The 15,123-nt window shown below is 42.1% G+C and overlaps 2 protein-coding genes across 2 annotated transcripts; both read left to right on the forward strand.

The window, feature by feature from the left end:
• The first annotated feature begins 13,118 nt into the window (after positions 1-13,118).
• On the forward strand, positions 13,119-13,694 carry LOC147494144 (uncharacterized). Its single transcript, XM_086568048.1, has one exon. It carries the CDS (start codon positions 13,119-13,121, stop codon positions 13,692-13,694), a length of 576 nt encoding a protein of 191 aa, XP_086424174.1.
• Positions 13,695-13,783: 89 nt separating this feature from the next.
• LOC147494145 (uncharacterized) lies at positions 13,784-14,578 on the forward strand. Its single transcript, XM_086568049.1, has one exon. The coding sequence runs from the start codon at positions 13,784-13,786 to the stop codon at positions 14,576-14,578; it is 795 nt and encodes a 264-aa protein (XP_086424175.1).
• Positions 14,579-15,123: the final 545 nt, after the last annotated feature.

Here is a 15,123-nt window from a genome sequence, read left to right on the forward strand (position 1 = left end):
AGATCTTTCACTCATTATCCAAAGAAAGCTTTCTTAAGGTTCTGATACAAGTGTGGCCAACATATGGGATCTCGCACCCAACATCCAAAAAGTATCCCAACATAAAAATAATAAATTAAAAGAAACAACACTCTGAAAAGAGAAAGATAACTTTTATTAAAAATACTTGCGAAATTCGCAGGTGTTCCATGGGTAACACTCTAACAAAGAGAAAGACAACTACTATTGAAAATACTTGCGCAAGTTTGCGATTCCAAGGTTTAACAAAAACTTCACCATCCATGGATTTAAGATAGTAACTACCATTGCCAACTATCCTATCAACGATATAATGGACCTTCCCAATTAGCTCCTAACTTCTTAGGCGCGGGGTCCATACGGAGGACCAAATCCCCTTCCTTGAAAGATCGAGGTCGTACTCTTTTATCAAAAGACCTTTTCAGCTGGTGCTGATAAGATGCCAGTCGTAAGGCTGCAGATTCTCTTTTTTCATCCAACAAGTCCAATTCCCGGACAAAGAATTTCCTCATTGTCGAGGGTGAGTACTAAATCTGACTTCTGGGTAGTGACCCTCATCTCAGTAGGAAGGACAGCTTCGGTACCATAAGTGAGAGTGAAAGGTGATTCTCCAGTCGAACGTCGAGGAGTTGTTCGGTAGGCCCAAAGTACTTTAGGCAACTCCTTAACCCACAATCCGCTTCTCTCCACGAGTTTCCATTTTAAATTATCCAAAATAACGCGGTTAGAGGCTTCCGCCTGACCGTTACCTTGAGGATATCCAGGAGAAGAGAAAAGTTGCACAATGCCCCAATCTCGGCAAAAAGCGTGTGTTTTGGTGCCCCGAAATTGTGTCCCATTATCAGAAAGAATGACTTTAGGTAATCCGAACCTGCAAATGATATTGTTCCAGATGAACTTCGTGACATCAACCTCCCTGATATTCGCTAAAGGAACTGCCTCTATCCACTTAGTAAAATAATCTGTTGCAACTAAAAGGAACTTCATGTTACCAGGAGCTATAGGTAGAGGACCAACAATGTCCATTCCCCATTGAGCGAATGGCCCGCGGAGATGCCGAGGGATGGAGTTCTTCGGCCGAACATGGATGTAGTTAGCATGTCTTTGGCAAGCATCACACTTCCGGACATAAGCGTCCCCATCTTTAAGCATATAAGGCCAAAAGTACCCCTGCCGAGTATCTTGAGTACCAAAGATCTGCCCCAAAGATGATTTCCACATTAAGCCGAAAGTGTATCTCTTCAAGTAAAGTATGAGCCTCGACATGAGTAACACATCGCGCGGTGAGGTCCTAAGTAAGACTTCTTATACAAGTTCTCACCAACAAGTAAATAACGTCCCACTTTGGCTAACAACTTCGTGTTACGTCTTCTTCTCTTGCCGAAGAGTGCCATCTAAAAGATAAGAACGATCACGGATCCATCCAGTCCCCAATGGAGCTCGCAAAATTGGAGCCACAAGACAAACTAATTCTTTTTCAATACTAGGCATTGACTGATATTCGACGGGAATGGAACGAGCTTCAATATCCCCAAGCAAAGAAGCTAAGTAGGCAAGTGAATCGGCATGCCTGTTGTCCAGTCTAGGCAAATTAATGAAATTTAGATCTTCAAAATGAGAAGTAAGAGATCTAACCAACTCCAAGTATTGAGCCATACGAGGGTCTCGAGCTTCGTAACCACCCTCAATCTGTTGCACAACTAATTGAGAGTCGCTGAATACTGTGAGATGTCGTACTCCTAAGTTTAATGTCATAGACAAGCCCGCTAGCATAGCTTCAGACTCGGTTGTTTAGATGCCTTGAACCCCAAATGCACCGATTTTTCTAACTTAGTGTTATCACGGAGTCAAAGTACCGCACTGATACCTGCTCCTTGGTCATTGGAAGATCCATCTACGAACAACTTCCAACCTGGGATATGACTCCAAGGTCGAACCTGACTATGAGGAAGTGAGTTAGGTTCGTCTAACTCCATAAAAGCAGGAGGTGACTTTTCCGAATCTGCTACCGTTGCCGAGGCTGAGGTATCTAGAGGAAAATCGATCAAGAACTTAGCCAAAGCTTGCCCCTTCTCAGAAATTCTCGGCACATAAATAATGTCAAATTCCCCTAATTGAATGGACCATTTCAAGAGACGTCCAGCCCTATCTGGTCTTGCCAAGACCGACTTCAAAGGATACTCAGTGATGACTCTGATGGTGTGTGCTTGGAAGTATGGTCGTAGCTTCTCAGCAGCAAAGATTAGAGCTAGAGCTATTCTCTTAATCTTCGGATATCGTGTTTCGGCATCCAGGAGGGCTCTACTAACAAAGTAGACAGGCTTTTCGATATTCCTCTCATCAACTCGTACTAATACAGCGCTGATGCCATCCTCGGAAGAGGCTAAGTATAACCCTAAAACGTCTCCTTGCTTCGGGGTAGTGAGCACGGGAGGGGAGGACAAATAATTTTTTAAGTCCTTAAAAGCCATCTCACATTCGTCGGTCCAATCAAAGCGTATATTCTTCCTTAGTAACTTGTACAGAACCTGACACTTATCCGAACTTCTACTAATGAACACATTAAGTGCGCGGCAAAGACGCCGATGACCAACCATACCTCTTCGGAGACCTTGGAAGGCATATCAAGAATAGCTTTGATCCGGTCCGGTTAGCTTCAATTCCACGTTTAGTAACCGGATGTCCTAAGAATTTCCGGAGGTAACACCGGCGTACATTTAGTCAAGGTTAAGTTTCATCCGATACTTCCTCAGGATCTGGAAAGACGCACGAAGGTGTACAAGATGATCAGACTTCTGTTTACTTTTGATCAGGAGGTCGTCAACATAGACTTCGACAAAATCACCGATATGATCTTTGAACATCGTTGTGACCAAGCGTTGGTACGTTGCCCCTGCATTTTTTAAACCAAAAGGCATAACCCGATAACAATATGTTCCCTGTGCCGTGATGAAAGTAGTATGCTCTTGATCAGGAGGGTACATGAGTATCTGGTTGTAACCCGAAAATCCATCACAGAAAGAGAAGATCTCATGTCCTGCAGTGGCATCGACCAATGTGTCAATACGAGGAAGAGGAAAACAATCCTTCTTACAGTGCTTGTTCACATCCGTATAATCGACACACGTTCGCCAGTTCCCATTCTTTTTCCTAACAGCTACAACGTTAGAGATCCAAGTAGGGTATGTGATCTTTCGTATGTACTTAGCCTTAAGCAATTTATCCACCTCTTTGTCGATAGCCTCAGTACGTTCGGGACCCATCTTTCTGAGTTTCTGCTTAACTGGCACGACGTTCGGATCCAAATTGAGCTTATGGCAGGCGACGGAGGGATCAATTCCAGGCATATCCTCATAACTCCAAGCAAATACATCTCGGAATTCTTGTAAGAAATTTATCAACTCTTCTCTAGTCTTCGGGTCCAACATGGTGCCAATTGAGACTCGTCGAGGTTCGGAACCATCTCCTATGTCGACTTCGTCAACTGGTTCTAATGTTGGGGGAGTCCTCCTCTCATCCGGCCCTATAGAATCTAATGGAATTATATCCAAAGGTGCCAACACTATGTCTTGAGAGGGAGACTCGTTCTGTAATTGCTATTTGGCAGGTACCAAACCTGCCCCCAGTGTTATTGGAGCAGTTCCTGAACCATTTTTTAGAAGAGCTGCATAGCATCTCTTGGAAGCTTGTTGATCTCCTTTGATCACCACGATATTGCCTTGGTGAGGGAACTTCAAGGTTTGGTGGTAAGTACTTGGAACCGCTTTCAAGCGATGAAGCCAACTCCTACCAAGAATAGCATTATATTGCGTAACTCCCCGACAATCGTGGAAGTTGACATTTAGAGCGACGTCAGCAACTTTGACTGTCAATTCAATCTCTCCTACTGCATCGGCCATGTCACCATTAAATCCATACAAAGAAGATTTCACGGGATGAAGTTCCGCTTTCTAGAATCGGCATTTGTTTGAAAGCATGATAGTAAAGTATATCTGCAGAACTCCTGTGGTCGATGAGGATCCTATGCATATCACACCCAAAGAACTTCTAAGGACGAACCAACGCATCCGAAAGTGTGGAAAGAAAACCCTTTGCGTCGTCATCGATTGAAAACAATCGCGGAGTTAGATTCCTTGGTCGGTTTGGAAGTGACATTGTTAATGCTTCGCCAAATGCTTCACTTTGTCTTTCCTGGTACCTTTGCCCTCTACTCAACTCTTCAAATGGGCGTTTAGAATTGCCCCCAGCGATCGTGTGAATCACTACCTTATCCGTTCCTGTCTCTGCATTGTGTACATTGGTGTCAGGAATTGCGGTAGTATTCTGAATCGGAGTACCCTTATATTCATCTAGTAACCCTCGGTCTACATTTAGATCCTGAATTCCATGTTTAAGAGACCTACAATTCTTAGTTCCATGACCGGCCTGTTTATGGAACTTACAGTATACGTTTGTATTCCTAGCTCCAATAGCACCGGGTTTCATCTTTGGAGGGTTCTTTAACATGTTCTTGTTCTTGATGGCATCGAAGATGTCCTCGTAAGGATGAGTTAAAGTGGTAAAGTCCCTATCCAAATGGAGGTAGTTGCTCACTTCCGGCGTGTCACTAACCTTTTGCCTCTTGGACTTATCACGATAGGAATTCTGTCGATGACTTGTGGTCCGGACTGGGGTTCCTCGGACTTCCTATGACTATCGAACTTCTACCAACGGGGCGGAGGTGACACCGGGTTATCACTCTTTTATGAGAAGAGTCCCCGTCCAATAGGTCTTCTTCGGTTCAGCATACTTATCAATCCGAGCCCAACAACTCTGTCATGTTTGTAGGCTTCTTTTTCTTCAAAGACGTGTATAGACCAGAAGCGGGATCTAATCCTTTTCTAAAGGCCACAATGGCGAGGGTCTCATCAACGTTGTCAACATGCAATTGAACCTCGTTAAATCTTTTGGTGAAATCCCTGATACGCTCGTCCTTTCGGATTTTCATATCAAACAGTGCATCAGCGGTTTTAATGTAGGGTCGGTTGCAACTGAATTTCGCAATGAAATTGATGGATAGCACCTTAAACTTCGTGAATGCTGCCTGGGTAGCTTCGTACCGAGATGAGTGCCGAAGTCCGTCAAACTTGAAGCAAAATACCGGACAAATAATGATCTTTCAGAGAAAGACCCACCATTAACTTGACGATAACCGAGCACATGAGAGACCGGATCTCCTTTGCCATTAAATTTAGAGAACTTCGTGGTTTATAATCATGGGGATGTATCCACTCATAACATGTCGTGAAAAGGGTTCCAATGTCACCCTCGATTCTTGACCGAACAACCCCACTCATCCATCTTGGTTGGTTTTGAACCTCATAGTTCCTCTAGTATTTGCGCCGTTGTGCAAAGAGTAGTCGGTTCATGAATTTGAGTTCTCTCATTGTTGTACCTCAGACCTAGACTCTCATAGTTCTCATCTTGATGATAACGTGGTTCCGGTTCTCGAGATCGAGTGGAGGAGTTTGCAAAACTGGATCGGGGAACTGAGGGATTCCGAGGCAATGAAGGTTCCCTTGAAACTGAAAGTCTTCTTCGTGCCGAGGTTGACCTTAATAGTTGTGGATTCCCGGCAAACACATTCGGACGTCCATCCCTCGTACCTTGAGAACTTGAATACCAAGAGAAGTCAGTTCCGTGTGAGCTCGAGTGTTGGGTGGGATCCAATTCTGGATTATAATCCGAATCTGGTTGGTCGCTATGATACCCAAAGTAAGGTATATAAGGTGTAGGGACGTAACCCTCACCAAGGTCGAGACTCGGTGGCCGGAACTGCCCCCTCGCGTTTCCATCAGTAGGCAACACTCAAGGAGGTGAACGACCCTCCCGCGTCGCGTAGTAGTAGTCTTGTAAGAAACGCAAACGAGCCTCCCCGTCGACCACGCTCGCCATCCAAAGATCCATGATGGCTTGGTTGGTTATGGCAGATTGGGGAGTATCGTTCTTAGGCTCATTTTCTTCACGACCGTCCAAAAAAGCGGCGATCTCCTCCTCTACGTTCAGATTGTCTTTGAGAAGTAACATGTGGGTTATTGATCTCGTTATTCCCCTCGTTACTTTGATTCGCATTGGCTCTTGTAGTAACCATGATTTTGGATCAAAGTGAAGAAAATATATATATATTTTTTAAAGAACAACCAACCCAAAAAAAAAAAATTGATGGGTAGGAAAACCTAGAACTGAAAAAATTTCGACCAAGAAATCAAATCAATTCTGTATAGTTTCCCACAGACGGCGCCAATTGTGTGATGATTTTTCCTAATCAAGAAACACAAATATTTTGTTGATGATCAAAGAACAACTAGAAGTATTGAATCAAGAAGAAGAAGAGATTTAGAAGATGATGAGTTGAACCACGTTCTTTAATGGTTGCCTACGTATCCTGTGTCACTACTAAAAGAAGGGCTTTTTGTGTCACTTATTTTTTTTGTCTCGTGTCACTTACTAGAAAAAAGTGACACACAGAGTTTTGGTGTGTCACTTTTTTATGGAACGAGGGCTGATGTGTTGCTTCTAAGAAAAGTGACACAAGTAATTTTATTTTTTGTGTCCGATTATTTGAACGTGACACTAGTGGTTTGACTTGTTGTGTCACTTCGGATGTAAAAATATCGAAAACAAAATTAACAAATTATCAAAATGAATAAGCGACACGAGTAATTGTCGTATCACGAGAAACTCAAAAGTCGATTTGGGCACGGGATATATTTTTAGGTTCTCTCCCCAAAAAGAACTAACTACTCAACCTAGAAGGAAAAGAAATAGAAACGTAAGTCATTTAAATCACTTAGGGTTAAAAAAAAAAAAAAGAAGAAAACGAAAGAAAAACTGCCTCTCAGAAACGCCGAAGAGACCGTTCTTCCTCCCCCACTAATTCTCACCGCATTCTAACACCATGTGCGCTCCCACCCAAATGGTCTCTCATCCATCCCTCGTTCTCTGTCCTAGTTCTCTTTCCAGCTGTCTCTCTCTCTTGCGAGCAAGAAAATAAAGGTAATTTTTTTTTTTTCGTTTTTATTTGTCTAGCATTGTTGTCCTTTTTCTCTTAAATCATTTGAAGGCGTAATCTTTGACCTGGTTTCATAACATTTTTAGTTTTCCTGAAGCTTTAACCTTTAACTTTCGTCTTTTCCAAAGAACGTATAGTTTGTCTTACGACTTTCAAAATTAGGTCAAGGAAATAACCTTAAACTAAGAAGCGGACTTTTATCACAAATTAGCCGCCCTCATTTTCGAGTCATCCGAAGCGTCATTCATCTCACACCAATCGCCTTATAGGCTTATAATGATGCTAAAAAAAATACAACCTCTTCTAGTCTACTTCTTAGTTAAGCAAGCTTGGATCTCTGTGGACTCAAGCCGATGATGACATCTTTACTAGGGAATTAGGGATACGGGATAATTTTGACTCCCATTAGGAGTGCATGTTAATAGTAAATTTACGCTCTGGCGGTTAAAACAGAAATATCGTTGAAGTCTCTACTATTATTGGATTGGCTAAGTTATGATCATCTTGTAGTTAGGAACCATAATGATTCCATCATGTGGACATTTGTCACTTTGTATGTTTGCCGATGATATCTTGATTTTTCCTTGACTATATCCCACTAAAAGAGAAAAGGAAGAGAAAATTCTAGTCTCTCAATCATTATGGTTGGCAAATGTCCACATAACACTTCAAAGGCCAAAAACATAACACTATGTATGCATGATGTGTTTGTTAGATTATAAGTTGCTATTTAGGGGGTAACTTCGGACAAAACAAACTTAAACTTTCTACTGACTTCAAATGGGGCGATTCCAGAGTTCATTTCGGAGCATGAGATGCAAATGGACAAAAAATTCTAGAAGCATTGCAATGTTTGCTGCTGGATAGCAATTGTCGGTGGGTCTTGTATAGTTCACTTATGACTTGTATTATCGATGGCTCGCGCGACTATATGACCCATCATTCTAGAAACTACATAAGTCTGCGAATAATATCGGGTACCTCACCGAACCTTGATGTATCTTGAGTTGGGATGGTAGATTTTTCTGTTGTTTCTTAACGGTAGCTGTTTAATATCTTAGATTTATTTGAAATTGAATCACAGTAACAAACCTTAAGTTTTGGCGGGGTGGGATGATGTTTACATTGCCAGTTTTGACTTTGATTAATAATATTTGGTTATTCAAGTAAAAAGTAAATAAATTCAGTGCAAAGATGTGTAGTGGTTTATGTAAATCTGTATTTTTTTCGATAGTGTGCGTATTAGGACCGCATAGAATATAGGAACACATCTTTATGCTCTATGTGGGTGGGATCTGTGAGATGTGATTGTTGAGGGTACGGAGTTCTAGACTTCTAGCTATATCACCCGTCCTTTATGGTTTCGTTGTTTCTAGGAGTTAAATGCAATCTGACAACATGTGTTTTTGGCTGCAAAGGAGGCTGGTTTAATAAGTAATAAGGTAAATCTTTTACTAAATGTGACGACTTAACAGAATGTATATATATGTTGTAGATATTTATATTCGACTTTTAGAATTGCTCGAGCAAAGTACGCATTTAGTAACTCAGAAAGTTTTACTATTTATACAAAGGATGATGAGAAGGTTCAATATATATATTCAGAAGTTGGCTGAAGAACACGACGATTGTATGCTTTTAATTCCTTTCAACATAGGGTAATTGTGCTTATACATTTGCAGTACATACACATTAGTTTCATATAATTTTTTTTTTTTCCAATTGGTTATATAATTAAAAGTGTTTAATTGGATTTGTATCCACATAACTGGTCATGTAGGGGGCTTTGGGTCTTAATGGTTCTTGACATACCATCAATGGAAGTGTACTGGTTGGACTCTTTAAAAAGATTTTCGAGGGTCACCCTCGGATCTAGCTTTTAAATTATTAGTGAACACGTGAGTTTAGTCTTTATTTATTGTATTTTTCATTGTATATTTGATTCTATCTTGAAAATAATGAGAATGAAACGAATGCATTTTCAGTGCGATCAAGACATCAAATATGCCCAAAGCAAAGAGAAAGATGAATCCAAATCTAAATTGGAACTATGTGACAGTAAGCTTAGTTTCTTTGGAAGACAATACAAAGTATCTTCCAATTTGTGTATATATGTTAATGCAAATATTAATTATGTGTAGTGCCTACAATAACAAAGGGAGATTGTATGGGATATTATGTATTATGCTTTTATCATGCTAGATTTAGTGGAGGATCCCGTCCACCACTAAAAAAAAAAAAAGGTGACTGTAAAGTAGCATTATTTTTCATAGTGTGCTAGCTTATAAATTGGTGCATGTGTAAATATGGTAAATATGGTAGGCAATGCATTGCCTGCATTATTCATTTTCATAGTATTTATAATATATTTTTCGTCGAACAGGTATTGGAGTTCTCTAGCAAGAAGAGTTACACCACTGAAATAGATGAACTTTGTCTTGAATTCATCGACTTTATCCAACAATTTATCTGAGTAGTTAATTTGGGTAAGTGGGTTTCCATATTTTCCCTTTCTTTATGTATATATACTTTTTATCGATTTTTTTTTCTTACCTGTGCAATATACCCTTCTTGATTCACTTGCTTTTTAATTTATATACTAGTCATAGTGGAATGAGGACTTCGCGATGCGGATGCATGGATCGATTAACGATGAATAGATGGTAGCTAGGTTTTTTTGGTGTTGGAGTGCGCGCACATACAACAAGCTAAGATATGGCTAGGATAGCGTTAAGGCCATGTAGTTTTTTTTTTTTTTGTTTGCTTTATTGTGATTCTTTTGGTATGGGAATGACTTATTTTCCTGGGAGTCAAACTGGATGATAGATACTAAGTTTGATCCATGAAATCAATAGAAATTAATTGTTTTGAATGTCGTTTCTTTTCTCCCGAGTGGATGTTGTTTCCATATCATAAAGCAGGTTAAAGTGATTTTGGTTGTGATGTTTTGATAAATGTATGTGGATGTTGTTTCTGTCATAAAGCAGGTTAATGGGATTTTGGTTATGACGTATAGGATGCAGGTTGAGAAATGAATACGATCGAATACAAAAATGAGAAAAAGTTTTTTTAAAAATTATTTTCATTTGTCTCACTTTTGGAAAAAGTGACATAATATCTATTAAAAGTGACACAACTGACCACTCTTATGTGTCTCTTTCTTTTTCATATGAGTTACATGGAGTTGATTCCCAAAAGTGACACTAAGGGGCTTTTTTGTCGCTTTTGATGTACTTGTGTCTCACTCTGGTCGAAAAGTGACACAACTAGTATACTTAATGTGTCACTTTTGACGTATTTATGTCTCACTCTGGTCCAAAAGTGACACAACTAGTATACTTAATATGTCACTTTGACGCATTTATGTCTCATTTTCCTCGTCCAAAAGTGACACAACTAGTATACTTAATGTATCACTTTTGACGTACTTATGTCTCACTCTGGTCTAAAAGTGACACAACTAGTATTCTTAATGTGTCACTTTTGACATACTTATGTCTCACTTTGGTCCAAAAGTGACACAACTAGTATACTTAATGTGTCACTTTTGATATACTTATGTCTCACTCATCAGTCCAAAAGTGACACAACTAGTATACTTAATGTGTCACTTTTGACGCATTTATGTCTCACTCTTGGTCCAAAAAGTGACACAATTAGTATACTTAATGTGTCACTTTTGATCTAAATTATGTCCCACTGTCCAAAATGGATACAACTAGTGTCACTTTTGACAAGCAATTGTGACACTTTTTCTTAAAAGTGACACAAGAGGCTATTCTTAAGTGTCACTTTTATTAACAAAAAGTGACACATTTAGTAAGGCTTTTGTGTCACTTTTGGTAGAACTTTATGTGTCGGGGGCTTATAGGTCACTTCAGAATTAGTTTCAAAAGTGACACAAGTGACTTCTTGTGTCACTTAAAAAGTGACACAAAAAACCCTTCTTTTAGTAGTGTGTATAGGAATCAAACTCAAAGCGTAGTTCAACTATTCTATTTATAAGAATAGATGAGATTTCCCAATTAGTGTTTAACTAGGAAACTGTCTCTTGTTAAGTATCACCTTGATGAATAGATGAGGTTTCCCAATTAGTGTTTAACTAGGAGACCGTCTCTTGTTAAGTCTCATCTTGACTCTTCTAGAAGCCCCATGTTTCCCAAGTCAAATAGGTCTCCTTTATTGATTTAAACAACAGAAAAACATGTTTAGGTTCGGAGTCGTAGTTAGAGCTCCGAGCCTAGTAGTTGAGCTCCGGATTTAGAGTTCATAGTTAGGAGTTGGTTATACTTTAACCTACAACTCCAACTAGTTCCAAAGCCCACTTAACCCGCTCGAACCTAGTAGTTGAGTTCGATTTGGAGTTCATAGTTAGGAGTTGGTTATACTGAACCTACAACTCTAACTAGTTCCAAAGTCCACTTAACCTCTTCTTTTTGTCTCACTTTCGAATCTAAGAAGTGTCTCACTTTCGAACCTAGGAAGTTAGAGGATTTGGACTTGAAGTGTGTTCTGGTACTTTCTACCCACACCAAGACCATATCCGAGCCTTATGAAGATGCTACCACGTGTTACATATCTATTTGCTAAAATATGCACACACGGATATATATATATATATATATATATATATATGTTGCTTACGGAAAATTCTCGAAGAACAGAAGTACACGACAAAAATTGTATATAAAAAAAAAATGGAACTATATGACTTAACTGGAACGAAGTCATACTCGATCTGATATGTCTTTTTAAAGGGATGACCTCATGCAACATACAAATAAAACATAAATCTGCTCAAGGGCTCAAGGCATGCAACAAATTCAAGATAGGTTATACTATCTATCTCCTTTTCACTTCAAATACTTTACGATTATTTGACATTTCAATCCTTTAATAACCTGCGAAGAAATGTTTCTCAGAGAGTTAGAGGATTAGAGCTCTAAATTCCTTGCAGCTTCAATTCCGAAGTTGATGGTTTAGTGACTTTAGTCTATGTGTTTCTTCTGAATCTTACTAAGAAAGGTCGTGGATCCTAAATGATGCCCTCAGTACTTTCTGCTGGAGTTTTATGTTTACACTAATTAACAAGATAATTGATTTAGTGCTGCAAATTTTGTCATGCTATTGTTTGAATGTTTGCAAGTGTAGGGGGCCATTGGAGAAAAAGGCTGACAAGTCAGCGGACCTCCTGGAGGAGTCAGTGAAAGGAGATAGGGCGGAGCATTGGAATGGAACCTAGGGAAAGACCAGGTCAGCACGACATCGATGGAGGAGTACCCTTGGGAGAGACCATCGAATGGCAGGGGATCATAGCCGGGAAACCCTAGAGCGCGGACGTGGCAGAGGTACGGCAGAAAGAGGGATGGTCGGATGAGGGACAGATGGACGGATAAGATGGGAGAGGAAGGGATATAAAAAGGGAGGATAGGGAAAAGAGAGAAAAGGCAAAAAGAGGAGAGAAGTGGAGAAAGAGGGAGGAGAGGTCTTACCAGATTTTGTGTAACTACATTTGGCCACCGCGTGGGATCCGGGCGAATAGAGATGGCTCCGAAGAAACGAGTAGGTAGACCAAAGAAAGTGCCAATGCGGGAAATGACGCCAGAGGCGGGAGTAGAGGAAGAAGGAGTCGGAAGAGCAGATCTGGGGGCGGAGGAGATGAGGCTTATGAGGGAGGAGATCGGAAGACTAAGGGAAGAGAACGATGGTTTGAGGAGAGAGAGGGAACGAGAAGAGGAAGGACTGGACGAAGAGGAGGATGATAGCTTGGGGGAGGAAGGAGAGGAACCCAATTTGGTGGAGAATCCGGTGACCGGCCTGACCATGGAGCAGGTGCAGGAAATGATAGATAGGGATAGGGAAGCGAACCAGCAGAAGGAGAAGAGTCGTGGAGGAGCGGCCAATCAGGTGGTGGAAGGGCTAAACCGCAATCCGTTGGCGGACGACATTTAAAGGCGTCGGAGGTCCCAAAGTTTTAACCAAATTTCGGTTCGAGAGGTAATGACGGAAAGGGGACCCGGCGGACCATATCCATCACTTCAGACAACAGATGCCGCTATGGCAGGAAGCACGGTACGATGGATTGCGATGCATGATGTTCCCCGCCAGTTTGAAAGGAGGGGCGTCGGATTGGTACTATCGTCTGCCGGCGGGAAGCATTAAGAATTTCCAAGAATTGGAGCAAGCCTTCGTGAGTCATTTCATACATCAGAAGAAAAAGGCGGTGGACATCGCGTCCCCCGCTCAATGTGAGAGATTTAAGTCACTAGAGACAGTAAGGGAGTACTTATGTCGGTTCAAGGCTGAGACACTGAAGGTAGAGAATTTGGACGAGAGAACTGCGGTTATTGCCTTTGAGCGAGGATTGCGTCCGGGGACGGGAGTACACCAGTCTGTCGCAAAGAATGAAATTGCGACGCTGCATGAGTTATATCCGCGGGTAGAGAAGTACATCAGGTACGAGGATACTCTACCAAGGGAGTCTAAGAAATCAGGGAGAGCTGTGTTGTCTTTGGATAGGGATAGGGAGTATCCGCAGAGAAGGCCGGACAAAGGGAAGTCGGGGAACCGCGTTACACACACGGGGTCGAGAGGGTACCCGGGAGGAGCTTCGGCGGGAGAATAGGGAGAGGAAGCCGCATCGAGATATAGAGGTGACGCCGGTGACGCAGATCGGCCGAAAGTGAAATATTGCCTCGATTAAAAGCCCGGGGTATGAGGTCCGCGAATAAACCCATAGAGCTGCCAGATAAACCGTCTTCTACTGCACCATCGGATCTGCGAAACCATGAGACAGATGACTGCTATGCTTTGAGGTGGATGGTGCAGAGATTAGTGGAGAAAGGCAAGATGAAGGAGTTTGTGAAGGAAGCACAAAATGAGGAGCGAGTGGCGCGACAGGACCAATTGTTGGGTACCATACATGTGATTTTTAGCGGGGAGGTGCTAAGTCGTAATGCGCATAGAGATAAGGTGAGAAGGACGTCGAGCATCCAGCAGGTCGAGGAAAGAGTAGAAGCACCGCGACCAAGAGGGGGATCAGCCGCGGACAGAAACATGATCGTCTTCAGCGAGGCGGATTTGCGGGGAGTAGACTCTCCGCATGAGGACGCGCTGGTGATCACGGTGACAATGGGTAATTACCGGGTAAAGAGAGTGTTGGTGGATTGTGGAAGTGCTGTAGATCTGTTGTTCAAGGGAGCTTTGGAGGAAATGGGAATGGAGCCAAGGCAGTTGAGGCCTCCCCACACCAATTTGTACGGATTCAATGGAAGCAGGACAGAGCCAATGGGGGAACTCTTGCTGCCGGTAACCACGGGCCCAGTGACGGTGATTGCACGTTTTATGGTGGTGGACTCCGCATCCCAATACAACGCCATCTTAGGGAGGAGGTGGATTCATGAGATGAAGGCAGTCCCGTCCACCTACTATCAAGTGATAAGGTTCCCAACTCCGACGGGCACATATGAGGTCCGCGGTGATCAGGTGACCGCCAAAAACAAATCCTGAAGGGGCAAAGGAAGCGATTGATGCATGAAATGGAAGAGGGAAGCTCCCATACCAGGAAGAGGCAGGCATAGCAATTACAGATCGCCTCCGCAGATAGTAAGGAGAAGCTGGCGGAGGGTTCGAAGACGATAGATGAAATCGAAGTGGTAAATATAGGGGATGGAGAAGAAGAAAGATTCACATCGGTGGGGGCCAGTCTATCGGATGATTGGAAGAATAAAATGGTGCAGTTCTTGTCGGAAAATAGGGATGTGTTCGCTTGGGATATCGAGGACGTTACGGGATTAGACCCGGAGTTTGCGTGCCATAGGTTGCACATGAAGGAAGAAGCCAAGCCGGTGAGGCAGAAGATGCGGAGTATTAGGCCCAAATATGCGGAGAGTATCCGCGAAGAGGTATCACGGTTGAAGGGAGCTGGCATAATACGGGAGACCGAGTTCACCGAGTGGTTGTCTAACGTGGTCGCCGTACCTAAAAAGAATGGCAAAGTGCGGATGTGCGTCGACTTCACAGACGTGAACAAGGAATGTCCGAAAGATAGTTAC

This window comes from Coptis chinensis, chromosome 6 (genome assembly GCF_015680905.1).
Source record: "Coptis chinensis isolate HL-2020 chromosome 6, ASM1568090v1, whole genome shotgun sequence".
In the NCBI taxonomy this organism is placed as follows: Eukaryota; Viridiplantae; Streptophyta; class Magnoliopsida; order Ranunculales; family Ranunculaceae; genus Coptis; species Coptis chinensis.